This window comes from Nycticebus coucang, chromosome 4, assembly GCF_027406575.1.
Source record: "Nycticebus coucang isolate mNycCou1 chromosome 4, mNycCou1.pri, whole genome shotgun sequence".
NCBI classification, from domain to species: Eukaryota; Metazoa; Chordata; class Mammalia; order Primates; family Lorisidae; genus Nycticebus; species Nycticebus coucang.
This window is the reverse complement of record NC_069783.1, coordinates 68,982,275-69,010,181: the sequence shown is the minus strand read 5'-3', so window position 1 is coordinate 69,010,181 and position 27,907 is coordinate 68,982,275. Positions and strand designations below refer to the sequence as shown.

The window sequence follows — 27,907 nt, the reverse complement described above, 5'->3', positions numbered from 1 at the left end:
TATAGTACAACAAAAGTAAAACAGAGAAGTAATGTCGGCAAGTATTGATATAGTTGTTTATTTTGAAGAGAATCATTAACTGGGGAAAAAATTGAATACAATAGTAGAAACTGAATTCCAGAGAAAAAACATTCTAGTGTATTTTTTTTTTTTGAGTAGAGAAACAGTAGTGTCCACAATATATTCATTTAGTTGATGCATTTTATAGCCTACAAGCTCAGATGAGAGATATATTACAGATGGCTGTATTACAAACCTAATCTTAAAAACCCTATCGCAAATGCTTAAGGCCTATTCTTTTTGTGATCTAGTAAAAGTCTTGCAAATCTTGAATTACTTTAAAATGTATAGAATGGAATATACATTATAAGTTGCGTACAAGGTTCTTGTAAAGCACAGAACACAGTAAATGGCTTTTGTATCTCTCTAAAATGGTATTTCCTATTTATAGAAAATGTTTACAACAAAAGAACAGCTAGAGAGACCAAGCTAAATCACACTAACTAGAGTTGATGTGAAGTCCACACATTTTATTCTTCATTTCTTCATCAGCTCCTTGTAAATCTTACCAGCACTTTTTCACAGCAACATTGAGCTGAATTGTAGAACAAGTTCTCCAAGTATGGTTCCTAAAACAGTAGTTTCACCAGAGAACTTTTAAAAAAATGTAAATTTTTTGTCAGACTATTAACCTGTTGAATAAATAAATTCTGAGGGTCGGGGGCCAGCAATGTTTTAATAAGCCCTCCAGGTAATTTCTGATGCATGCTCAACCACTGGAGAGAGCCGACTTTCACTCAGAACCTGCATCATTTTTACCAGTTTATCTGTAAAAATTAGAGTACTAGAGTGGTCTCCTAGAGTAATAAGCCCTAACACTACTTTTTCTTCCCATAAAATTATTCTTTAATACTATGATTACATTAAAACTAATAAGCCTGGAGCAGCAAGATCTGATAGAATTTTTCTCTCACTAGTCTTTTAATACTGTAGGTGCATTAAAATTACCTAATATGCCTGATATATTGATAACCTGTTTTGGTTTTGAGAAAGCAATAATACCAGCAACATTTTAAATTGGTATTCTTAAAAGTAAAACTATGGGGCGGCACCTGTGGCTCAAAGGAGTAGGGTGCCAGACCCATAGGCTGGAGGTAGTGGGTTCAAACCCAGCCCCAGCCAAAAACTGCAAAAAAAAAAAGTAAAAATAAAATTCATTGCAAAACAAGTTTACAAAGTATAGAAATTAACTTATTTCATTAGTATGTACCAATATTTAGCATATATGTAACATTACATTCTCCACAAATTGTCTTCATTAAGACCACAAGAGGAAAAATATGTAACATGACATTCTCCACAAATTGTCTTCATTAAGACCATAAGAGGAAAAAAATATGAATGCCTCCTAACATATGTTCAGAATGAAATTACAAAAAAGCTGACCTTTGACAAACTATGAGTTTAATCCCTGCCTCTATATCAAATGTATCTTGGCAGTTTTATCAGCATATTAATAGTCAAAACTATAATAGGGAAATTATTTTTATTAAAAATCAATGTTCTTTTCACCACCATTTTGCTAAAGTAGCTATGCCAAAATCTGGGGAAGAACTTTCTCTTTAATACGTGTTAAACTTGCTTGTAGTTATTATTAGAATTCTTAAGTGTTTACTTTTCTGTTCTACCAGTGCTTATGATACCCGATCATGATCTTTGTACAGCAGGCGTAGAACTGCTTCTCAAGTTTAGGCTGCGTATTACAATTTGAGATGCTTTACAGCCCTATAGGCAATTCCAATGTGTAGCCGAGATTAAAAGCCACTGTCTATAGATTTCAGCAACCAGTTTCTCAACCAGAATGCTACAGTAACCGAAATATTTAATACTTTGAACACAGGCTAGATTTGGCCAACCTGGTGTCATTCTAAGAACATCTTGCTTTAGTGGTAACTGCTCTGGAGTTACCTAAGTTGCCTCTGCTGTTAAGACTGTCAGTGCTGGGCGGCACCTGTGGCTCAGTGAGTAGGGCGCCGGCCCCATATACCGAGGGTGGCGGGTTCAAACCCCGCCCCGGCTGAACTGCAATCAAAAAAATAGCTGGGCGTTGTGGCGGGCGCCTGTAGTCCCAGCTACTCGGGAGGCTGAGGCAAGAGAATCGCTTAAGCCCAGGAGCTGGAGGTTGCTGTGAGCTGTGTGATGCCACGGCACTCTACTGAGGGCCATAAAGTGAGACTCTGTCTCTACAAAAGAAAAAAAAAGACTGTCAGTGCTTCTTAATATCAACAGTACTACTAAAGTTCTCACTGAGTCAAATCATTCCTTGCAAAACAGATCCGCTTTGAAGGTACTAAAAACCCTCTGTAGACATCTTTTGCCCCCACATCAGTGGTTCTCAACCCTGACCACACACTGGGAATTTTTAAAGTTATACTGCCAATGTTCTATCCTCAATCCATTAAACAGAATCTCTGGTTGTGGGGGTCTCTTAGTATTTTTAAGAACTCCTTAAGTGGAGAAGTAATAGAATGCCAATTTCTAATGTAATAACCCACATTTGCTTTTTTTTTTTTTTTTGAGATAGAGTCTCACTATGTTACCCTCAGTAGAGTGCTGTGGCGTCACAGCTCACAGCAACCGCAAACTCTCGGGCTTACACGATTCTCTTGCCTCAGCCTCCCAAGTAGCTAGGACTACAGGTGCCTGCCACATGCCTGGCTATTTTGTTGTTGTTGTAGTTGTTATTGTTTTTAGCAGGCCCGGGTCAGGTTCAAACCCACCAGCCCCGGTGTATGTGACCCCACCCTAACCACTGAGCTATAAGCACCAAGCCCATATTTGCTTTCCATTAACTTGAGATTTTTGTATGACATCTTAAAAGTTAAACCACTAAGGCATAAAATTTTACCCCTAATAAAATCAAAACAGAGGCAATCAAAAGACAACATTCTGAAAGTCAAGGCTTTAGGCATGGGCACATTTACTGCAGAACAAGGTATAAAATTACTAAGAGCCAGGCATAAATACACCATATCCCCTATTAGTTTTATCTGATTGATGATCACGTCCAGATGTAAAGCTCAAATGGACTAGTCCCCAAATAAAATGTCTTTAAGATCTCAATTGCTCGACTTAAAGTGTTACATGTTTTTGATCAAAATCCAGGGCCCTGCCCTTTTTTTTTCTTTTGAGACAGTCTCACTTTGTTGCCCTCGGTAGAGTGCTGTAGTATCACAGCTCACAGCAACCTCCAGCTCTTGGGCTCAGGTGATTCTCTTGCCTCAGCCTCCCAAGTAGCTGAGATCACAGGTGCCTGACAACACCCGGCTATTTTTTTGTTGTTGTTGCAGTTTGGCGGAGGCCGGGTTTGAACCTCCCACCCTCAGTATATGGGGCTAGCGGCCTACTCACTAAGCCACAGGCACTGCCCGAGAATCCATATGTTTAACAAACTCCAGGTGATTCTTAGGGTGAAACAAGTTGAGCAACACTGCTAATGGACATTGAAAGAAAACTTGAGAAATTTTGGAGATGGCAAAAATGCAACAGTTATATCTTCACACTTAGTTAGAACCTTGTGATTTCTTATGACCTGCAGAGATGACTTTTGTTAAACAATGATAATAGCAAAATATTCAATTCAAAATTATCTCTGCTCAGACTCTGTACTTTTTTGCTAGTGATACTCATTTGGAACTAGGAGGGGGTAAGAAAGAGAGTGTTATTTTATAGTTCAGTCTTAAGTTTCTCATATAAACCATCCTGGTCAATCATGTCTGTGTTTTCATTCCAGCGGTGATAGGCAAGTAGCGCAGCATTGTAGCCTGCGATGGCACTCATTTCCATGGCACTTGCTGCACACTCTATGCCACTGGTGTAATAAAGTCGATCATGAAGTATGATGGAAGGACATTTCTGGGGAGGCTCATAGTGAGGATATGCAAGCCATAGCTTCTTCACAGCATAATCATAGGACAAAAAGAGCTTTAAAATTTGTGCTTTAGTAAGAGTTTCTGGGGAAAACATCTTCCAAACATATGTTCCATCTGTTGATGGTTGAGGACTTTCCATTTTCCTTATAGAGGACATGATCCCAAGACTATTAATGAACAAATCTGAATTATCAGTGGTTAAAATTGTACTAAGGCCAAAGTTATCTAAAGCTCTAGAACTAAAAATAGAAGAATTCAATTCCCCCTTAACTAAAGTCGCCACTATATGTTCATAGTATTGATGGAATTCCTGAATTGGAGGATCAAAGTTGAGAAAAGTAATATTGGACATTTTTCGATTCAATGGAGTGGCTACCAAGACGATATCATAGAAGTCTGAATGAGTCTCAGATCCAGTTTGATAGACCACTTCATACATCTTTGTGGGATTTCCTAGAATGAATAAGAAAGCAAGTATTTCTTTAGTGTTTCCAACATTCTATTTTTTTACACCTCCTAAAAATAATTCTATACCACCTGTTTTTTTGAGATGGAGTCTCACTATGTCGCCCTCAGTAGAGTGCTGTGTCATCACAAATCACAGCAACCTCAAACTCTTGGGCTTAAGCGATTCTCTTGCCTCAGCCTCGCAAGTAGCTGGGACTACAGGCACCTGCCACAACACCCGGCTATATACCACCTTCTTAATAGTTTCTCTATAATTCTAAAGATCTAAAGAGGTTTTATCCCTTAACATAGCTATTCTTTGCACTTTTATTACATTGAGGACAGTTTCCTCTTCAGAATGTCAGTAACTTCAAAATATGGAAGTTTTACTTTTGAGGATGAGATTATGTGTATTTTTTAAATCCAAGGAATCATGCCACTATATCTGGGTACATTTGGGAATATTTCTACATGGCATAACTTATAAAATTTAGCATTCCACCATGTGTAACTGAGTGAGAGATGGCAAAAAAGAGGTCTTTCACCCTGAGCAATCATTTTCTACAGAGGAAATGAGAAACAATGAAAGTTCAAGCTTACCTTTCTGCTTGGTCCTTGTTTTCTCCTCTATGTACATTACTGAGCCAGGTATAAGATTGCTTTTGGAAGCCTGAAGGAGGCCTGAGCAAACAAGCTTATTGCCACCTTCTACGGCCCAAAGGCCAGAATCAGAAGCAGACAGTGATACTGCCCCTGTCAACAGGTGGGAAAAATGTGTTTTAATTCTGAATCTTGATGAGATACTCTACCCAACTCCCCCTTCCCAATGAGATGTTCTGCTCTAAATCTGCCATCCCCAATCCCCAGGCCTAGCAATCCACAGAGCTCTGCCTCCTCATCCTCCACTGACCCCTCACCCAGACCCCCACTATGGGTCTGTAGAAAAATTGTCTTCCATGAAACTTAGGAACAAGGCCACACAGCAGGAGCTGACCAGTGGGCCATCCCAGCGAAGCAGCTTCATCCATATTTATGTATTTATAGCTGCTCCCCATTGCCGCATCACGGCCTGAGCTTGATAGACCTCCACCACCATCCGTGGAAAAACGGTCTTCCATTAAACCTATCCCTGGTGCCAAAAAGGTTGGGTACCACAGCTCTAAATGTTTCTAGACATTAAAAAATGTCTGCTAGGGTCAAAATGTGCCCTACTTGAGAACCACTGAACTACTGAATACTAAGGACCCTCTCCCCCTACAAATGCATATTTACATATACAAAATTTTGCTAACAATGTCTGAGGTTCACAGAGGAAGGCAGTCTTCCCAACCCCTGGCCTAAAGTCAGGGGCCACCATAGCATCAGATGAGCCCCTTTGTGAACTAATGCCCCAACTATTCCAAGCCCTGGCTTACCTACAAAAGTATTAATGCCCATGCTTTGGCCATAATTGACCCTCATAACAGGAGCAACCACTTCGTTGAGGAATTTCGCAGAGAAGCCTGCTTTCTGCAAGGTTTCAAGAAGTGTTCTGTTAAGCAGTCCAAGGAAGTCATCCCCTCCTACAGCATGTAGTAATTTTTCTACACTACTGAAGGCATAGTCGTGAGATTGGTAGCGGTAGATCCTTTTGAAAAGAAGAGAAATGGCCATTAAACACCAAATAAGAAGGGAAATCATGTCATTAAGAATCAAACTGACAACAACAAAAAAAAAAAAGAATCAAACTGACTAGCTTTGTGCAGTGGCAGTATGGTAGCCAATGAGGTGTATCCAAGGCACGATTATTGCTAATTGAAAAAGAATCAAACTGGTGGCACCTGTAGCTTAGTGGGTAGGGCGCCGGCCACATGCACTGAGACTGATGGGTTCAAACCCAGCCCAGGCCAGTTAAAGCAACAGTGACAACTGCAACAACAAAAAAAAAAATAGCCAGGTGTTGTGGCAGGTGCCTACAGTCCCAGCTACTTGGGAGGCTGAGGCAAGAGGATCACTTAAGCTCAAGAGTTAGAAGTTGCTGTGAGCTGTGATGCTACAGCACTCTACCGAGGGCAACAGAGTGAAAAAAGAAGGGAGGGGAAGGAGGGAAGGAAGTCCTCATCAGTGATCATATGTGGACAGTGTTTATACCAAGTTTCTTTTCTCAAAATAAATTTTTTATAGAACAAGGAACAATATAACTATTTCAATTTACCTACTGTCTGAGAGTGTAGTGTACAAAATGTTGAATAAATTTTTATTGGAAACATTGATTAGATATCAATGCCAAAACTGAAAAGGTAAAATAATGCCCTCAAACCCTATCATTTGGGTTCCACTCTACAGAAAACAGAAAAAAAATAGGGTGGAAATGCTGAACTCTTCAGAAAAATAATAAGACTGGATCTCTCATAAGATGAAGAATGATTTTTTTTTTTTTTTGAGACAGAGTCTCAAGCTGTCACCCTGGGTAGAGTGCCATGGCGTCACAGCTCAGCAACCTCAAACTCTTGGGTTTAAGTGATTCTCTTGCCTCAGCCTCCCAGCAGCTGGAACTACAGGTGTCCACCACAACACCTGGCTGTTTTGGGGGGGGGGGGGTTGCAGTTGTCGTTGTTTAGCAGGTCTGGGGCTGAGTTCAAACCCACCACCCTTGGTGTATGTGGCTGGAACCCTGCCAACTGAGCTACAGGTGCAGCCCATCTTTATTTTTTGATTTTTTGATTTTTGGGGGTTTTTTGACACAAGTCTTATTTTGTCGCCCTCAGTAGAGTACCGTAGCATCACAGCTCACAGCAACCTCAAACTCTTGGGCTGAAGTGTTTCTATTGCCTCAGCCTCCCAAGTAGCTGGGACTACAGGTGCCAGCCACAACACTACTTTTAGAGACAAGGTCTCTTGCTCAGGCTGGTCTTGAACGGTGCACCCAGGCAATCCACCTGCCTCAGCCTCCCCGAGTGCTAAGATTATAGGCACGAGCCATGGCACCCAGACAGATGAAGAGTGATCTTAAGCTAATGGTCTGCCTGATAAAATAGTAGTCAGTTAAGTAACCTATAACTGATGCTGTAAGAAATGTATTTGCTAACTCCTCCTGCCTGAGCTGCAATCCCACTCAAGCAAGCCTCCTAAGGAAAAGCCACCTGAAGGGTGAGATAAGACTGCATACACAATATAAAAACAGCACTGTAATTATTTAATGATACACCTTGTTGCCTGGAATCCCAACACTTGGGAGGCTGAGGTGGGTGGATTGCCAGGAGCTCACAGGTTCAAGACCAGCTTGAACAAGAGTGAAACCCTGGGCGGCACCTGTGGCTCAGTGAGTGGGGCGCTGGCCCCACATACCGAGGGTGGCGGGTTCAAACCCAGCCGGCCAAACTGCAACAAAAAAATAGCCGGGCGTTGTGGCGGGCGCCTGTAGTCCCAGCTGCTCGGGAGGCTGAGGCAAGAGAATCGCGTAAGCCCAAGAGTTAGAGGTTGCTGTGAGCCGTGTGACGCCACGGCACTCTACCCGAGGGCGGTACAGTGAGACTCTGTCTCTACAAAAAAAAAAAAAAATAGCCGGGCTCAATTGATGCCTGTGGCTCAAGCGGCTAAGGCGCCAACCACATACACCTGAGCTGGCAGGTTCGAATCTAGCCCAGGCCCGCCAAACAACAATGATGGCTGCAACTAAAAAAAAATAGCTGGGCATTGTGGCGGGCACCTGTGGTCCCAGCTACTTGGGAGGCGGAGGCAGGAGAATCACTTGAGCCCAGGAGCTGGGGGTTGCTGTGAGCTGTGATACTGTAGCACTCTACCCAAGATGACAGCTTCAGGCTCTGCCAAGGCTTATTGATTCAAGAAAAATGGGGCTGAATCTCAGTAAGAACAGTGAACCCTATGGCATTTTAATTTGCCCTATTCCCATCCCCCTCTTGCTAGCTCTGCAGTAGCCTTGAAAAGCAGTAGTCTTGTGACTGCAACAGATGTGAAAGCAACAAGTTATATGAAACCAGAGAGGACAGAGCACATTTGGAGTTCCCCAAAAGCACCATCCCCAGCGAACTGTCACTATATGACCCATGTGGCAGCTCCTATCTTCAGGGATTAGCAGCACTCACCCCAAGGGCACAGATCAAAAAAAAAAAAAAATCAAGACAGGCTCAGCATCCATAGTTCAGTGGTTATGGCACCGGCCACATAAACCGGGACTAGAGGGTTCAAAGCCAGCCTGGCTGCTAAACAACGATGACAATTGCAACAAAAAAACAGCCAGGCGTTGTGGCAGGCACCTGTAGTCATAGCTACTTGGGAGGCTGAGGCAAGAGAATCCCTTAAGCCCAAGAGTTTGAGGTTGCTGTGAGCAGCGACACTACAGCACTCTACTGAAGGCTATGTAGAGACTGTCTCAAAAAAAAAAAAAAAAAAAGGGTGGTGCCTGTGGCTCAGTGAGTAGGGTGCTGGCCCCATATACTGAGGGTGGTGAGTTCAAACCCAACCCCTGCCAATCTGCAACAATAAAAAAAAAAAAAAGAAAAGAAAATCGGGCGGCGCCTGTGGCTCAAGGAGTAGGGCGCCGTTCCCATATGCCGGAGGTGGCGGGTTCAAACCCAGCCCCGGCCAAAAAAAAAAGGAGAAAAAAAAAAGAAAAGAAAATCAAGGCAATTATTTAACTCACAGCATCCTGAGACTGTGATACCAACTGGGGCTAAAAGAGGCTGACCAAAAAACTTTAAAAAGAAATGCTAGGGAATGATATTAATGAACATGTTCCCAGAAATCTAGAAGGACATGTAAATATACAAGGCTGTTTCATTGGGTGGCACCTGTGGCTCAGTGGGGTGGCGGGTTCAAACCCAGCCCTGGCCAGCTAAAAAAAAAAAAAAAAAGGCTGTCTCATGACCGGCAAAGATATAAAAAGGCCCAAATCTGTGGTGACTTTGATGCTTTGAGCAAGCAGGAAATAAAGGCCAAAGCAGAGCTGTAAAGTGCCTGACAGAACATTGAAAACGTACCTAACACACATAATTCTGTGGCCTTACAGAATGAAGGATACAGACTTCACAGAATTACTCCTAGAGGGCAGTGCCATATACCAAGTGGCGGGTTCAAACCTGGCCCAGCCAAACTGCCAACAAATAATATAGCCGTGTGTTGTGGCAGGCACCTGTGGTCCCAGCTACTCAGGAGGCTGAGGCAAGAGAATCGCCTAAGCCCAGGAGTTGGAGGTTGCTGTGAGCTGTGTGATGCCATGGCACTCTACCAAGGGTGATAACATTAAGACTCTGTCTCTACAAAAAAAGAAAAATAAATAATTTCTCCTAGAACATCGCTAAACCAGTAGCCCTGAGATGAATGTGAATCTGATTTCCAGAGTTGCCATGTAATATTACTTTAAATAGCCAACTTTCAAAACTAGATGATGAGATACTCAAAGAAACAAGAAAGTATGGCCTATACACAGAGAAAAAAATTAAAAGGAGTCAATAGGAAATGGTCATTGAACTTACTCTAGATAAAGACTTTAAACCAGTTAGTATAAATAAAGTACTACTGGAACCCATGTTTAAAAAAATAAAGCAAGTGGCTCAGCGCCTGTAGCACAAGCAGCTAAGGCGCCAGCCACATACACCAGAGCTGGCAGGTTCAAAACCAGCTTGGGCCTGCCAAACTTCAATGATAACTATAAACAAAAATAATAATAATAGCCGGGTGTTGTGGCGGGCACCTGTAGTCCCAGCTACTTGGAAAGCTGAGGCAAGAGGATTGCTTAAGCCCAAGAGTTTGAGGTTGCTGGGAGCAGTGACACCACAGCACTCTACCAAGGGTGACAGCTTGAGACTTTGTCTCAACAACAACAACAAAAAACTAAAGCAAGTATGAAAGCAATGTCTCCACAAATATATATAAATATATATCAATTAGAGAAATGATTTAAAATTCTGGAATTGAAAAGTACAATATCTGAAATAAAAAATTCACTACAAGAGCTCATCAGCACATTTGAAATTTGAGAAGTAAGTAAACTGAGATTATACAGATTGAGGAAACAAAAAGAAAAGCTAAAAGATGCAAAGCCCCAGAAACCTCCAGGGCAACATGAAGCATACCAACATTCAAATAAGGGGAATCCTAGAAGGAGAGAATCCCCAAAACTTCTCAAATTTGATGAAAAACATTAATTTGCACATCTAAGAAGCTCAACTAACTCCAACAGGATAAAATCAAAGAAATTAATATCTAGATACATCATAGTAAAGATGTGGAAAGACAAAGAATCCTAAAAGCAGCAAGAGAAAAACAACTCATCCATAAAAAGATGCTCAGACAGTACCTGCAGCTCAGTGGGTAGGACGCCGGCCACATACTCCCAAGCTGGCAGGTTCCAACCCAGCCAGGGCCTTCTAAAGGACAGTGACAACTACAACAAAAAAATAGCCGGGCATTGTGGGAGGAGCCTGTAGTCCCAGCTACTTGGGAGGCTGACGCAAGATAATCTCTTAAGCCCAAGAGTTTGAGGTTGCTAGGAGCTGTGACACCACACACTCTACGGAGGGCGACATAGTAAGACTCTGTCTCAAAAAAAAAAAAAAAGATCCTCAATAAGATTAAGTGCAGGGCAGTGCCTGTGGCTCAGTGAGTAGGGCATCGGCCCCACATACCAAGGGTTCAAACCCAGCCCCAGCCAAACTGCAACAAAAAAATAGCCAAGCGTTGTGGCAGGCACCTGTAGTCCCAGCTACGTGGAAGGCTGAGGCAAGAGAATCCTCTAGGCCCAAGAGCTGGAGGTTGCTGTGAGCTGTAATGCCATAGCACTCTACTGAGGGCAACAAAGTAAGACTCTGTCTCTAAAAAAAAAAAGATTAACTGCAGACTGCTCATCAGTAACCAAGGGTACCAGAAGGTACTAGAATGACAAAAAAATGCTGAAAGAAAGTGTCAACCAAGAGTTCTATACCAACAAAATTATCCTTCAGAATGAAAACTTAAGGCATTCCCAGGTGTACAAAAACAGAAAATTCAACACTAGCAGACCTGATCTACAAGAAATAGAGAACACTAGGCAGAAACTTGAATCAAACATAAAGAACACCAGTAAATGTAATTACAATAGTAAACATACAAAAAAAGTATGAAGATATACTGGTTTGGAACTCTTTTATCCTATCTCACTTAAGAGAAACTGCATAAAATAATTATAGAACTGTGGTAATGGGCTTCTAATGTATAAAGATATAATTTGTATGACAATGACAAAAAGAGGGGTGAGATAATGAACTTAATTATAACAAGTTGGTAATGGTTTGAAACAATTAAGATAATAATTATCATTAACAATAAAGATTGGGGCCAGGCATGGTGGTTCATGCCTGTAATCCCAGCACTCTAGGAGGCCAACGTGTGTGGCTCAACTGAGCTCAGGAGTTTGAGGCCAGTGTGAGCAAGAGCAAGACCCCAGTCTCTACTAAAAATAGAAAAACAAGCCGAGTATTATGGTGGGCACCTGAAGTGTGCCCAACCAACTACTCAGGAGGCTGAGTATGGCTTGAGCCCAAGAGTTGGAGGTTGCTGTGAGCTATGACACCACAGCAACAGAGGGCAACAAATTGAGACTCTGTCTCAAAAAAAAGGAAGATTGTTTTAAGCTGTCAAGTAAAAGAAAATAACTAAAAAATATGTTGAAAAAAATTAAAATGATACACAGGGCACTTCTGTGACCTCCATTTCACCTGTTTTTAAGACACAAGCTCCCTGTCACGCAGCCCAGTGTACACTGGTGCCATCACAGTTCACTTCAACCTCATCCCAGGCTCAAGAGACCCTCCCACCTCAGCCTTCTGGGACTACAGGCCCAAACCACCACACCAAGCTGAAATTTTTTTTTGTAGAGATGGGGTCTATGTTGTTCATGCTGGTCTCAAAATCCAGACCTCAAATGATTCTCAAGCCTTTGCCTCCCAAAGTGCTGGGAGTACAGGCATGAGCCACCACACCTGGCCCCATTTCACGTTTCAACAGATAGAACCTAATTTCCTGCATTTAAATGGTAAAACTCTACCACAAAGTGAACATGGGACATATGTAACATACATGTTTACTTACTACATATGCACACACCCCCAACTGTGTAAATGTTCATAGCTTCTATAAATTGCTGAATATTTATCCTTAGCCAATCTGTTTAGCATAAGTTCCTGTCTTCCCCTTTTTCCTTCGAAAGGTCTCTGTCAACACAGATCAATAAATGTCAGAGATCTAACATGTTTTCAGAAATACTCTGAGTCTAAGAGACAAGAAAAAAGTTTAACCTAGCCTATAAGCCAAGATATCTCAAAAGGAAGCTGTTGGTAGACCAGAGCATTCAGTTCAACAAACATCTGAGCGAATATCTACACCATTCTAATTTTTGTGCACACTACAGAATAACACTAGCACATGGTATGCACCGTAAGACTCAGGGATGAATCAAAGGATGAACAGTAACTAAGTATTAGGGGAAGGCTTTGCAAAAGGGATTAGATAACAAGTTGGACATTGAAGTAAAGAATGTATCCAACCAGTGGAAAAGCTTTGTTGAAAGGGATGAGATAAGAGATTGGACTTTGGAGTATACAATGGCATCCAAGCAGAAGAAGAGTGTAAACAAACATACAGAATTGGATATTAACCTGGCAAGCACAGATTTCAGTACCACAAGATTTCCAACTTCCCACAGCAGAGAAGATATGCTAACGGGCTCAAGTGTTGCCTGCCACAAACTTCAAGCCCCTTCTGAGTTTCACAATTTACTATCATCACATGGGCCTTAGCTCAGTCTATGTACACTCTGAAGTGGTGGAACACAATGACAATGTGCTTCCCTAAACTGGTTAGCATAGCCCTAAATGTTTCTGCAGAAGATCACACCAGCTACTTTCAAGAGGACTGAATCTTTTTTAAAGGAAAAAAAAAACTTAAGAATATCCTCCAATTACACATTTTAACTGATGTTTCTCAACTTTGGCTGCAGGTATCTCTAGGGGTGAAGTTCAGCATTTGAATTTTAAAAAGACACCCCTGTGATTCTAATGTGCACTCAGGGTTGAGAACTACTGCTTTAACTGAAATGGAAGGGAATTAGTTGTTCTGCATTCCTCTCTGGTAACCTCTGTGGTTTCCCTTTTGAATATTTAGCAACCCATATCTGGCTATAGGTCTGGAACTAAATCAAAACTCAATGCTGGGGTCAGCACCGTAGCTCAATGAGTAGGGCGCCGGCCACATACACTGAGGCTGGCGGGTTCAAGCCTGGCCCGGGCCTGCTGAACAACAATAACAACTACAACCAAAAAAACAGCTGGGTGGGCATTGTGGCAGGTGCCTGTAGTCTCAGCTAGTTGGGAGGCTGAGGCAAGAGAATTGCTTAAGCCTAAGAGTTTAAGGTTGCTGTGAACTGTGATGCCACAGCACTCTACCCAGGGTGACATAGTGAGACTCTGTCTCAAAAAAACAAAAAACTCCTCAATGCTGGGGACAGAAAAAGAGGGACCTTGGGGAAGGGCCTCCGCACTCAGGCAGCAGCTATGTCACCAGTCCAGCAGTATTTCACTACTTTCAACAACTGAATACCACACTCTATCTCACAGGGCATGATAAACTTATCAAAACAAATTTACATGACCTTCATTTGCTGAAAGAAACAAGACATGTATGATGCAACATTAGCAGCATAAAGGTCAGTGTTGTATAATCAAATATCAAAGATGCAGGGCAATAATTCCATAAGGGTTGGAAATTATATTCTAAGGTAAAAAATAGCATAATCTATTATTCCTTCACTGAGTTTTTTCACAGTTCTATAATACTCTGAATCCCCATCAAAAGCAATTTCTTAATTTCTCAAAGCAAGCAATTTTTCATTGTCAAGCAAGCTATGGGTTAAAAAAAAGAAATGACACACCAACAAGCAGGGCTGCATCTGAACCTGACCTGCCTGCAACAGGCCACCCACCTTCTACAAAAAATGACTGGCTGTCTCTACACAGGTCCTGCCTATTTTCTTAGTTATTCATTTAGTGCCTGTCTCTCCACTAGAATATTTGTTATTTTTTTGAAACAAGGTCCTGGGATATTGCCAGGCTAGTCTCAAACTCCTGGCCTCAACCTCACACCTCAGCTTCCCCAACCTCCTGAGCAGCTGTGAGTACAAGAGCATGCTGCTCTGCCTGGCTAATTTTTTTTATTTTTAGAGGTAGAATCTCATTATGTTGTCTAAGCTGTCTTGAACTTCTAGCCTCTGGCAATCTTCCTACCTCAGCCCCCTGAGTAGCTGGGACCACAGGTACAAGCCACCATACCTAGCTTAAAATATACACACTTTGAGAATAAGTACATGTTCTAGTACGTAAGGCCTCTAACTAAAATAATGCCTGGCACGTAACAGACGTCTACTCAGTATTGTGTGAATGAATGAGTACTTTAAAATATGCATTGTAGCTGCACTTAATGTACCCAGAGGAAAGGCATTCAAGGAACTGACCTAAGAATCATGTTTTGTTTTGTTTGAGATAGAGTGTCACTATGTCGCCCTTGGTGGAGTGCTGTCGTATCACAGCTCACAGCAACCTCAAACTCTTGAGCTTAAGCAATTCTCTTGCCTCAGCCTCCCAAGTAGCTGGGACTACCGGCGCCCACCACAATGCCCGGTTGCAGTTGTCACTGTGGTTTAACAGGTCCAGGCCGGGCTCAAACCTGCCAACTTTGCTGTATGTGGCCAGCGCCCTACTCACTGAGCTACGAGTGCCGAGCCAAGAATGAGAAGAAACCCAAGAGAGAAAGAAATCCCTAACTAGGGCGGCGCCTGTGGCTCAGTGAGTAGGGCACCGGCCCCATATGCCGAGGGTGGCGGGTTCAAACCCGGCCCCAGCCAAACTGCAACAAAAAAAATAGCCGGGCGTTGTGACGGGCGCCTGTAGTCCCAGATGCTCGGGAGGCCGAGGCAAGAGAATTGCGTAAGCCCAAGAGTTAGAGGTTGCTGTGAGCCATGTGATGCCACGGCACTCTACCCGAGGGCGGTACAGTGAGACTCTGTCTCTACAAAAAAAAAAAGAAATCCCTAACTACTGTTAAGTTGTAGAAGCTACAGAAACCTCTCAACCCACATTAGTCATGTTCAATATTTGGTCACATGTCATTTTGCCTTTTTAACTATTATTTTATGTTAAAATAGTCACAGTAATGAAATATTAACATTTACAAGCCGAATTTCCCCTACACATAAAACTGTAAACCAGCATAAAAATTAACACACTCAATAGCTTTTAATTTTTTTTTTTTTTGATATAGAGTCTCACTATGTTGTCCTCAAAAGAGTGCTGTGATGTCACAGTTCACAGCATCCTCAAACTCTTGGGCTTACACAATTCTCTTGCCTCAGCCTCCCAAGTAGCAGGGACTATAGGCGCCCACCACAACGCTCAGCTATTTTGTTGGTATTGTTGTCATTATTGTTTAGCTGGCCCTGGCCAGGTTAGAACCCACCAGCCCCAGTGCATGTGGCCAGCGCCCTAACCACTGAGCTATGGGTGCTGATCCTCAATTGCTTTTTTTTTTTGAGACAGATCTCACTATGTCACTCTCGGTAGAATGCTGTGATGTCACAGCTCACAATAGCCTCAAACTCCTGGGCTTAAGCGATTCTCTTGCCTCAGCCTCCCAAGTAGCTGAGACTATAGGAACCCGCCACAACACCCGGCCATTTTTTGGTTGTAGTTGTCATTGTTGTTTGGCAGACCCAGGCTGGGTTCGAACCCACCAGCTCCAGGGTATGTGGCCAGCACCCTCGCCACTGAGCTACAGGCGCCAAGCTGCCCCAATAGCTTTTTTTTTTTTTTTTTTTTGTAGAGACAGAGTTTCACTTTATTGCCCTCGGTAGAGTGCCGTGGCGTCACACAGCTCACAGCAACCTCCAACTCCTGGGCTTAGGTGATTCTCCTCCCTCAGCCTCCCGAGTAGTTGGGACTACAGGCGCCCACCACAATGCCCGGCTATTTTTTTGTTGCAGTTTGGCCGGGGCTGGGTTTGAACCCACCACCCTCAGTATATGGGGCCGGTGCCCTGCTCACTGAGCCACAGGCGCCACCCGCCCCAATAGCTTTTTAAAAAATAGATTATACCCTTCAGAATTTGACTGGCTATTCATTTTACCTGATTACCAAAGTGATGTATATTCACACACATAGAAAATTTTTCAACTTTAGAAGAACAGGCGGTACCTGTAGCTCAGTGGGTAGGGCGCCAGCCACATACACGGAGGCTGATGGGTTTGAACCCAGCCCAAGCCAGCTAAAAACAACAATGACATCTGCAACAAAAAAAAAATAGCCAGGTGTGGTGGACACCTGTAATCCCAGCTACTTGGGAGGCTGAGGCAAGAGAATCGCTTAGGCCCAAGAGTTTGAGGTTGCTATAAGGTGTGACGCCACGGCACTCTATCCAGGGTAACAGCTTGAGACTCTGTCACCAAAAAAAAGAAAGAAAGAAAAAAATATTTAGACCAGCATAAGCAAAAGAGGGTACCTGTATTCTCACTACCCAGGACAGTGCTGGAATTTAATATTCTAATTTAAATTATCAGGGTACAGAATTTATACTGTAGATCAGACTGCTGGCTCCACTGAAACATGTTGTTATTAAAGCCCATTTACATTTGTTGATCCTTTCTACAAGCTCTTATATATGTTATCTCATTCATCTACACAACGCCAGCTCAGTGCAGGGATTAAGAGTAAGGACTCTAGAGCCAGACTGCCTGGGTAGGAATTCCAATTCCACCACTCACTAGGTGGGTGAACTTGCAAGCTCACAACCTCTCAGTGCCGGGCGGCGCCTGTGGCTCAAGGAGTAGGGCGCCGGTCCCATATGCCGGAGGTGGTGGGTTCAAACCCAGCCCTGGCCAAAAAAAAAAACCTCTCAGTACCTCCACCTTCCACATTTGTAAAAAGAAGCTAAAAACAGTACCTACCTGAGAAAGACATCATGAGAATTCAAGCAGTTAACATTTGTAAAACATCTAAGAGCATCTGCCAACTCTAAAAAGGCATCTGCAGATATTACGTCAAAATCAAAACTAAACTTCTTTTCAATTTCCAAGTTGATAGATTGTCTGCATTATTTTCCACAAAACATTTTGCCTGGCTATCTTACAAACAGGCTTGCAGTTAGGTAAAGAACTGTTTTAAGGGATTATAATTTCTAAAGTTCATCAAACTAAAAGGTCTTAGATTAAATGAAAGGGAAAAAATTACCTCATAAACTTGCCTAACAAGTCCTCTACCCACATGTGCATTCGGAGGGGCTGAAATCCGTAATGCCAAATTAGTTTGATCATGTTAATTATGAACCAGTTGCTCTCCTCAAACACTAGAGTTTCTCCATCATACACTCCCACGAGGCCACCAGAGACCTGAAGAGCAGAGAGACCTGCAAAAACAGAGAAAGGATAGCTAAGCCAATGGTTTCTAGGCTGATCAAATGAAAGATGGTAATCTAAAGCCCCTGGGGACACTCTGAAGTGAGTGAATTTGGGGGGCTTCCCTGGGTTCTCAGGAGACACATTAAAGGACCTCTATCTTTAGAATACTCATTACAGTCCAAAAGCAGATTCTCTAGACAATGGCTCAGATGATCATGCAACATGTCAAAATCAGATGTATTTTATCTGGCTGTTTTTAGTCTAAAAACACTAAATAGTCTAAGGAAACAAGCCAGAGAACACCAACTGAATACAATTTAAAAACAAAAATGTCAGACATGACTCTCTATGGCATGACTTGCTCTGGGTATACATTTACCCTCCTAGAGGACATGGAATAACAGGAAGCATCCATGGGGGATATGGACAGCAGCTGAGGGGAAAGAGGCACTTCCATTCCTATTAGAATCCTATTTTGCATAACTAGGAATTTCAGATAAGTGGTAGGAGGCCAAAATTATACAATACCCCCAGGAAAGGAATTGCAGAGGGCCTGGCAGACTTTCCTCACAACCTGTCCAACATCTCTGTGGCAGGGCAGCAATTGGTCATCACAAGTTCTAGGCACAGATCTGCACACACAGCTGTGTGACTGACAAAAAGCCAGACACTTTGAGCCTCTGGGTCTCACTTCTTCAGCTGTTAAATGAGCACACTAAAGTGGTCACTAGCTCAAAACAGTCTCTGATCTTTCTACACAGAACCAGAAGTTTAAGAACTGATCACAGCAGCCATGCCCTCTCCCACCTTGTCTGTAATTCCAGATAACAGAAGATACTGATAACTAGTGTTCTGTTACAGAAGAGCGGCTCCTAACTAAGGCAGTAGAAACTGCTAACAAGAAAGTGAGGAAAACAGTTTGTACCAACTTCTCTGTAAAAGACAACAAAAATTTTCAGTTCTGCATTTGATTAAAACTATCCGGAGATGTCACACAGAAATCTGATGAGCTTTAAGATTAAAATTACATACCCAGGTCTTTGACAAAACGCTTCATGTGCAGATTTAAAGGATGGATGATAGAACCTCCTGCCTCATATTCTTGCCCCTGCACCATCATAGTGGCCAGACGTCCCCCCACCTCTTCTCTTTCAAAGACGTCAATCTTCACATCTTTCCCAAATTTCTGGCGAAGAATATAGGCAGCTGAAGTGCCACCAATTCCAGCTCCAATTATGGCTAAGTGGAAAAAAGAAACAGTTGTGTGGGGTTTTTTTTCCTCCTCCCCTCTTATCACTGTGTGGGTTGTTTTTTGTTTGTTTGTTTGTTTTGCAGTTTTGGGCCAGGGCTAGGTTTGAACCCGCCACCTCCGGCATATGGGGCCGGCGCCCTACTATTTCGAGCCACAGGCACTGCCCTGGGTTGTTCTCTTTTATTTTTGAAAGGCCATTAGCTAATAATGGCGGTCACTCAAAGCTATTACCAACAATTTAGGGAAGCCAGGAGAAGAGGGGGCAACAACACCTGCAGGGAAGATGCAACTCTCCGAATGTAGACATACAATGCCCCTGACAAAAGCAATAGTACCTTAATATAAAAACTGATACTAATGAGGTTTGTTTTTGTTCTTTTCAAAAGTCCAGAGAGTCTCACACGTCTTTATGTCGGTACCAGTGGACCTGCACACCCCTCTTGGAGCCCAACTCATTGGAACAGAAGAGGTGGGCCTTTCTAGGAAGCATTTTAAACAAAGTTATCTCCTTTTCTGCCTAGCTTTGTTCTGTCTCACTATAGACTTAAAGTAGATAGGTTAATGATCCTGAAGAGCACAACTTTTTTTTTTTTTTTTTGTAGAGACAGAGTCTCACTGTACCGCCCTCGTTAGAGTGCGGTGGCGTCACACGGCTCACAGCAACCTCCAGCTCTTGGGCTTACGCGGAGCACAACTTTTAAAAGCGCGGGGTTAGGGAAACGGGGTGGGGAGGAGTAGCGAGCAAAATACCAAAACGTCTGAAATCTGTACAAAGAACAGATTCTTTCAGCAGTTGTGTTAGTCCTAAGCAAAGAAATTATGCAAGCCAGGGCCCTCTGACAGCAGGCCGACCTCAGCAAAGCGGAGATGGGGAAAGGGGGTTGCAGCATATCAAGTGAAGCCGACAAGCTCAGCTTGTTTCCACTGCCCTGTGCTGTGTCTGCGGGCGCCTGAAATCTGCACAGCAGGGGAGGTCCGGCACTCCAGGGACAGTCAGAAGACTGGCCCCCCCAAAGTGCAACAAAGCGAAGGGAGTAAGAGGGACCTTGGCCTCCCTGGACCCCAAGCCTACGAGACAGGGGCTGCAGAGACACCTGGCGTCCACCTGCCCGTGTCCCCATCCACGCCCATTCCTCAAGTGGGCACCTCTCCACTCCTGGGAAGGCAACAGCCCACTCCCAGGAGGACCGAAATCCGCCCGGAGGAGTGAGTGGGGTGAAGTACGCCCTGCGACGAGGGTTTGGCCCTCGCAGCCTGGCCTCCTTCAGGCCTGCAGAGCCTGGGCGCGCTACGCAGCGGCTGCCCCACGCTCTCCCGCACTGCCCCCTTCTCGCTTACCGATCTTATTCGGCGGGGCCCGAAGATCAGCGCTCCCGGGTCGCCCCCAGCTGCACAGCAACAACCACAGCCCCAGAAGCCACGAGACGAGCTTTGCAACACTGTGCCTCATGGCTTTCCTAAGATCCCCAGGCTACCGGTCCAGCAGTCCTCTAGCTGCTGCCCGTCCGTGCGCCTGCGCATTTGCATGCTCCACCCGCCTCGCCTCCAGCCCAGCGGCCCCCAGCCCCGCCCAGGTCCTGAGCAGACTTGCCTGCCTCCTCCCACCTTTCAAGCCCCGCCCTCCTCCTCCCACGTCCCAAGCCCCGCCCAGGCCCCTCACCTCTGGTCCGCCTGGCTGTCCAAGAGCTCTCCACCTTGCACACTCCACACTAGGCCCTCTAGCCCGCCTCACCCCTCCAAAGCCCACCCTTCTTCAGAAGACGTCAGAGGCACAGGTTGAGACGCACCCCCTTCCTCCCTCTCTGTTCGGTGAAACACCTTAATTCTTCACTTGCGGTTTTTCTGTCCTTCCAGTTGTTCCCTCTCAGAGATGCACACATAGCTAACACCTGCCAGAAACAGACCACTGGAGCAACAGTGTTTACTGATAGATCACTATGCTCTGGGAACTGCTGGGTGGGAGATGCATGGGCTAATGGTACAGGCGAAAGAAAAATGAGGGAGACTAGGGCTGGAGTGGTCGGAGGTGAAGGGAATGGAATAATAATGACTAACAGCATGAATAGAAGTAGTAGTCCTGTAAGGAGACCAGAATGTCCCACCCCAAATATGCCTCTTTGTAAGCCCACCATCCATTCAGACTACTGGTAGGATAACTAAAGCCATTTCGTTCCTGTTTATTTTTGGCTTGTTCTGTCTTAAAAGTTTAAAGTTAACATGCTGCTTGCTTACAAAAACCAGATTAAGAGTCAGGAACAGGCCAAGCATGGTTGCTTATGTCTATAATCTTAGCACTTTGGAAGGCTAAGGCAGAGGATTGCTTGCGACCAGGAGTTTGAGACCAGCCTGAGCAAGAGGGAGACCTCATCTCTGCAAAAAAATAGAAAAATTAGCTGCCATGGTGATGTGGGCCTACAGCTGCTCAGGAGGCTGAAGCAGGAGTGTGGTTGCAGTAAGCTATGATGATGCCTCTGCACTCTAGCCCAGACAACAGAGAAAGACCCTCTCTTTAAAAAAAAAGGATAGAGAAAGAGATAAAAAGAATCAGGAACAGTCCAACCACAGAAAGCTGATAACAAGATCTACCAGACAATTTATCGTTTGCCTATAACTAGTGAACAGGTCATAACGACTTGCACAAAGCTTGATTTCTGTTATGTGCCCCCTTTACCCTTTCCCTTTGTAATTGGTCAGTAAGTAGAGAAAGATGAAATGGTGTTTGAGACAATAGTGTGCCATCTTCTCGTGCTGTTGGCTCTTCACTCCTCTTTCTCAAACCAGCGCGAAAGAGAACAAACCTACGTGGAAATAGTGGGGAATAAGGAAATAAAACACAAGAGAAGAAGATGGGATTGGGAGGACTGGAGCAGCTAAGACTGCAGCCAACCCCAAACTGTGGAAACAGCTTTATTTATATAGTGTCTTAAACAAGGTTACTAAGTGACATAAATCTTGGCACGTGGGTAAAGATTAACTTTAGGAATAAAAAGCTGCCAAGATAACAAAGAAAGTATACAGGGGCTATCTGACTTCTGGCAGAGGAGGTAAAGAGAAAGGAAAGTTGTTGTCCACATTCTCTTGCCCAATTCTAGAATCACAAATAAAATTCAATTAAGATCTTTAAATTAGTTTTAATTTAAAGAGGTTGTGTTCTGTTCTCTGAGACAGAGTCTCACTTATTGCCCTCCCTAAAGTGCTATGGTATCACAGCTCACAACAACCTCAAACTCTTGGGCCCAAGTGACCCTCTTGCCTCAGCTTCCCACGTAGCTAGGGCGGATTTGTGGGAAGACAAACAAATAATAAAGTGTAATTAGTAAAATTTGTCTTATAGATTCCTGAAGAAGTTTATCAAAAGACAAAATTATGGCTGGGCATTTTGAAAGGCTCAGACCAAGAATGGTTTGAGGCTAGGAATTTGAGACAAACCTGAGCAACATAATGAGGCCTCATCTCTACAAAAAGTAGAAAAATAGTTGGCCCTGGTGGCTCCCTACAGGCTCCAAGCCTTCTTTTTTTTTTTTTTTTTTTTTTCTTTGAGACAGAGCCTCAAGCTATCACCCTGGGTAGAGTGCTGTGGCATCACAGCTCACAGCAACCTCCAACTCCTGGACTTAAGCAATTCTCCTACTTCCACCTCCCAAGTAGCTGGGACTACAGGCACCCACCACAATGCCCGGCTATTTTTTGGTTGCAGCCATCATTGTTGTTTGGCAGGCCCCTGCGCTGGATTTGAACCTGTCAGGTGGGGTGTAGGTGGCTGGCACCTTAGCTGCCTGAGCCATAGGTGCCAAGGCACTTTTTTTTTTTTTTTTTTTTGCAGTTTTTGGCCAGGGCTGGGTTTGAACCTGCCACCTCCAGCATATGGGGCCGGCGCCCTAATCCGTTGAGCCAGAGGTGCTGCCCCCCCCCCTTTTTTTTTTTAAGACAGAATCTTGTTCTGTAGCCCTGAGTATAGTGCTATGGCATCAAACTCTTGGGCTCAAGAGATCCTCTTGCCTCAGCCTCCGGAGTAGGTGCTAGGCACCTGCCACAACGCCTGGCTAGTTTTTCTCATTTTTTTAGTAGAGACAAAATGTTGCTCTTGTTCAAGCTGGTCCCAAACTCCTGAGCTCAGGTGATCGACCCGCCTCAGCCTCCCAGAATGCTAGGATTACAGTCATGAGCCAACACGCTCAGTTTTGAGATCATTCTAAAGGGTCTTCTCTATTTCCCCTTCCTCCCAAAATTAATTTCAATCGGCTTTTCTGTGCACTTTTAAAAGAGGAAATGGAACTGTCCACATGGTAGATAAATGACAGACCAAGTTCAAGAGCTTGGAAGAGAAAGGACATTTTACTCCTCCCAGCCAAAAGGTGCCCCTAGGTAAGTTGATACCTAAGTGGGAATGTCTGGGGTGATTCCCCATGACATAAAGTGGCCCTAGAGGGCAACCCCAAAACAAATTTAATTAAAAGAAGGCTGGATTGGCGCCTGTAGCTCAGCAGGTAGGTCACCAGCCACATACACTGGAGGTGGCAGGTTCAAACCCAGCCCAGCCCAGGTCTGCCAAACAACAATGACAACTACAACCAAAAAATATCCAGGCATTGTGGCGGGCACCTTTAGTCCCAGCTACTTGGGAGGCTGAAGCAAGAGAATCACTTAAGCCCAAAAGTTTTGGGGGTTTTTGGGGTTTTTTTGTTTTGTTTTGTTTTTTTCTTGCAGTTTTTGGCCAGGGCTAGGTTTGAACCCACCACCTCCAGCATATGGGGCTGGCGCCCTATTCCTTTGAGCCACAGGCACCGCCCCCAAGCCCAAGAGTTTGAGGTTGCTGTGAGCTATGACGCTACAGCACTCTACCAAGGGCAACATAATAAGACTCTGTCACAAAAAATAAATAAATAATAAAAATTAAAGAAGGCTAATTCAGGAAATACATATAAAAGCTGATCACTCAGTGTTTTCAGCCCCCTCGGAGGTAATAGACCCCCAAAGAGAGAAACTGAGATGTGTTAGAAGGTGATAATGACTCAGTGATGAAACACTAAACCCTAGACCACAGTTCAGTTGCTTCTTTTAAGGAAGAATGAGGGGGAAATTCTGTAAAGACAAGGAAGGACAAGGAGACTGATCCACTCAGGCATCCTTGTTGGCTTATGGCACCTCTACTTGCAAGTACTTGTGTAAATGGAAAGATTTGAAGGCATGCCAGGTTTCCTAGGACTCTAGCTGGTTATGGCCATTTCTTGTGCACATGTTTTAACTGATGGGCAAATTACATCAAGGAAAATTCAGAACTCAGATGATCAATCTGCCTATAAAGTTAAAATGTCTCCCCCTGGGTGAGGGGCACAACTACAACTTGGACCCTACCTAAGAAACACAAATAATATAACCTAATCATCTGTACCTTCATATTAATCTGAAATTTTTTTTTTAAAAGTCTCAAGTGCTTTACCTCTCTATTTTCTTTTCTGCCAACTCTGAACCTGGTAACTTTTTTTTTGCTGTTGAGAGAAACCCAATGTTTATGGCATTGCTAGTTCATGGCTACTTGGCGATCTTGTAGCCAGTTTTGCTAGAATGTAAACACTGAAAATTCATATTAAGCTGAAAGGGAAAGTGGCTTTTTTTTTTCTTTTTTGAGATAGTCTCACTCTGTTGCCCTGGATAGAGGAGCAGGGCCCCACAGCTCACAGCAACCTCTAGGCTCAAGAGATTCTGCTGCTTCAGCCTACTGAGTAGCTGGCACTACAGGTGCCCACCACAACACCCGGCTAGTTTTTTTATTTTTAGTAGAAACAGGGCGTGTGTGTGTGTGTGTGTGTGTGTGTGTGTCTCAATCTCTTGCTCAGGCTGGTCTTAAACTCCTGAGCTCAAGGGATCCTCCCTAGGCTTTCCAGAGTGCTAGGATTATAGGCGTGAACCACCGTACTTGGCCTGGACAAGAGACTATTTAAAATCAAACTGCAATGGAAACTGCTTTACCCAAAACTTTGGTCCTCAACCATTATTAGATTACCTATCTAATAATAGGTAAAAAACTAAAACTTAGCCATGTGAACAAGTTACAGTTTTGTCAGAAGTAATTGGGATCCAGTTATCTTCTGTAAACTGGTCAATTGTGTTACTGTCTCATGTCTAGACATGTTACTGTCTCATGTCTAGAGGTAAAACCTAGTGGAACCTGTGTGTATGGGTGTGAGTGTGTGTGTGTATATTCAGATATGTTTCGTGTGCATACATGTTTTATAGGCTTATAAATAAGAAAGTACCCAAAAACTAATTTTAAAAACCCAAATGCAGGTGGCGCCTGTGGCTCAAGGAGTAGGGCGCTGGTCCCATATGCCGGAGGTGGTGGGTTCAAACCCAGCCCCGGCCAAAAAAAAAAAAAAAAAAAAAACCCAAATGCTTTTCTAATTCATGTAAATTTAGTAATCTTTGGTAAATAAGCAGGATTTTTGAAAATTATTATTATTGCCCAGAATCAGTAGTTCACACCTGTAACCCTAGCACTCTGAGAGGCCAAGACGGGACGATCCCTTAGGTTCAGGAGTTCAAGACCAGACTGAGCAAGAACAAAAGATCCCATCTCTACTAAAAATAGAAAAACTAGCCTGCCTGGTGGACATGCCATAGTCCCAGCTATTCAGGAGGCTGAGGCAAGAGGATTGCTCAAATCTAGGAGTTTAAGTTTGTTGTGAGCTATGATGCCACAGCACTCTACCCAGAGTTGATAGAGTAAGACTCTGTCTCAAAAAAAATTATTATTGTTATTGATAAACTAAAAATAAGAATGTTTTCAAATTGTCAGCATACATTTTTAGCAGGATTAACTGGCATTTTATGTTTTTAAGATAGTAGGTTTTGATACAAAGGTTATAAAACTATAAACCTAACCAAAAACAAAATGAGACCTTTTTTTGAGAATTTCACTTTCAACATTAGCTGACATGCATTAAAACTTTCTGGTTAGATTGTTTTCATTCAGTGGTAATCATGTCTTACTTTTCTATATGTACCTGTAAAATTTTTCCATCATGTCTTAAAGGCTTTAAGAAAAAATAAAGATTAAAAAGAGTGTGCTAGGCAATAAGAAAGCATGGCATATTCGAGAGACAGCAAGGAGGCCCATGAAACAGAATGAAAAGAAGGAGTGGAGGTGTTAGTGGAACAAAATGCGGATCCTATAGGAAATAAGCACTCTCCTTATTCCAATCAAAGTGTTTTGTCCTCAACAAGAATAAGTCCTCTTTCCCACTACTCAGAAATTACAAAGAAAAAACTAAACTACATGTCTTTTACTTTCCATTTTCCAAACTACATGATGACCACGATACCTCAGTATAAGTCCAATAGGCCCTTAATAAGTATTTGTTGGTTGATTGGAATGGGCCATGTTAGTGACTTTGACTGAAGTGTTATATTAGGAAACTTTGACTATGGAAATGAAACCTTCTGAAAGAATTTACTGAAAGGGCATTTGGAGGCAAAGACAACTTAGAAGACTTGTAAAGCGGGAGGCAGATGGCTCTCTCATTCTGCACCCTTTCAAAATAATAGTGCCACTGAAATGCAAAAGAGTTTTTAAAAAAAATCATGGAGGGAGGGTGGCACCCGCGGCTCAGGGAGTAGGGCGCTGGCCCCATATACTGGAGGTGGTAGGTTCAAACCCAGCCCCGGCCAAAAACTGAAAAAAAAAAAAAATCATGGAGGGAAAATGTTACCATGTATATGAAATGTAACTTTAGGTCAATGGAGTGTTGTCCAAGACAGCAGTGTTCTTAGGAATTTAACAATGGGGAAGATTCTCTCCCTGCTCAAATTCTACCTAGACTCCTCTGAGCCCACTTCTCAACGAAGCCTCAACCTTGGCCTTTAAAGACTGGAACAACACACTAACATAGTTTCTAACAGCTCAAAGATGCATCCCTAGGTTGACCCTAGCCCCCTGAAAGTACTTACCTGAGAAAACTCAGGGTTGCCAAAAGAACTTATGGTTTGTTCCAAACAACATGAAAATAGGGCCCCATCCCAGCTTCTGTAGGTGGACACGTTAACAAACCTACCTTGGTTTTTCTCCACTTCCTATATTTTGTAAATTTTTTGCCCTTTGATTCTGCTGAGCCCTTGCTCACTCCTTTCTCTATTCCCTTGTTCTCTTTTAAAATGCTCAGTCACTGCTGTACAAATGGGAGTTCAGTTCAGTTTGTGCTGGACTTTTTTTCTTTTCACAGTAATATATTACGGATTAAAACCTGCCTTTTTAACTTTAATATCCAGCTTTGTTTATATTTGACCATACTCAGATCCAAAATTCTGCCATTCTTCCATATGGTTGTTTTTCTTCTTTGAAACTGACTTGAAGAAAATCATTTTCACATTTTGGTTACTTCCTCCCATTTCATTTCTTTATTATTCTAAATACCTAATCTAAATAATATTTGTTTTATCTTAGGCAAGACAAATTCAAAAGTAAGACTCTGTCTCAAAAAAAAAAAAAAATGATTGGGTGGCTCAGTGAGTAGGGCGCCGGCCCCCTATACTGAGGGTGGCAGGTTCAAACCTGCCCGGGCCAAACTGCAACAAAAAATAGGTGGGAGTTGTGGCCGGTGCCTGTAGTCCCAGCTACTGGGAGGCTGAGGCAAGAGAATCGCCTAAGCCCAGGAGTTGGAAGTTGCTGTGAGCTGTGACGCCACAGCACTCCACAGAGGGCAATGGAGGGAAACTCTGTCTCTAAAAAAAATAAATATTTATTTTAATATGTATTATTTAATTCAGTAATCCCATATCTGGGTATCTGTCCTACAAAAATAAAAGAATCAACTTATAAGATATATTAATAGGACATCATTGCAACACTGTTTGTAGTGGGGG

At 43.2% G+C, this 27,907-nt stretch overlaps 1 protein-coding gene and 1 pseudogene across 1 annotated transcript; one reads left to right on the top strand and one right to left on the bottom strand.

The window, feature by feature from the left end:
- Positions 1 to 36: 36 nt before the first annotated feature.
- PCYOX1 (prenylcysteine oxidase 1) lies at positions 37 to 20,560 on the bottom strand. The gene is made up of 6 exons (XM_053587118.1): positions 20,387 to 20,560; positions 18,829 to 19,035; positions 17,630 to 17,804; positions 5,795 to 6,006; positions 4,980 to 5,132; positions 37 to 4,385 (listed from the first exon to the last, which is right to left on the bottom strand). The coding sequence occupies exons 1-6, from the start codon at positions 20,496 to 20,498 to the stop codon at positions 3,727 to 3,729; spliced, it is 1,518 nt and encodes a 505-aa protein (XP_053443093.1). The 5' UTR covers positions 20,499 to 20,560; the 3' UTR covers positions 37 to 3,726.
- On the top strand, positions 6,113 to 6,192 carry LOC128585037 (uncharacterized; annotated as a pseudogene).
- Positions 20,561 to 27,907: the final 7,347 nt, after the last annotated feature.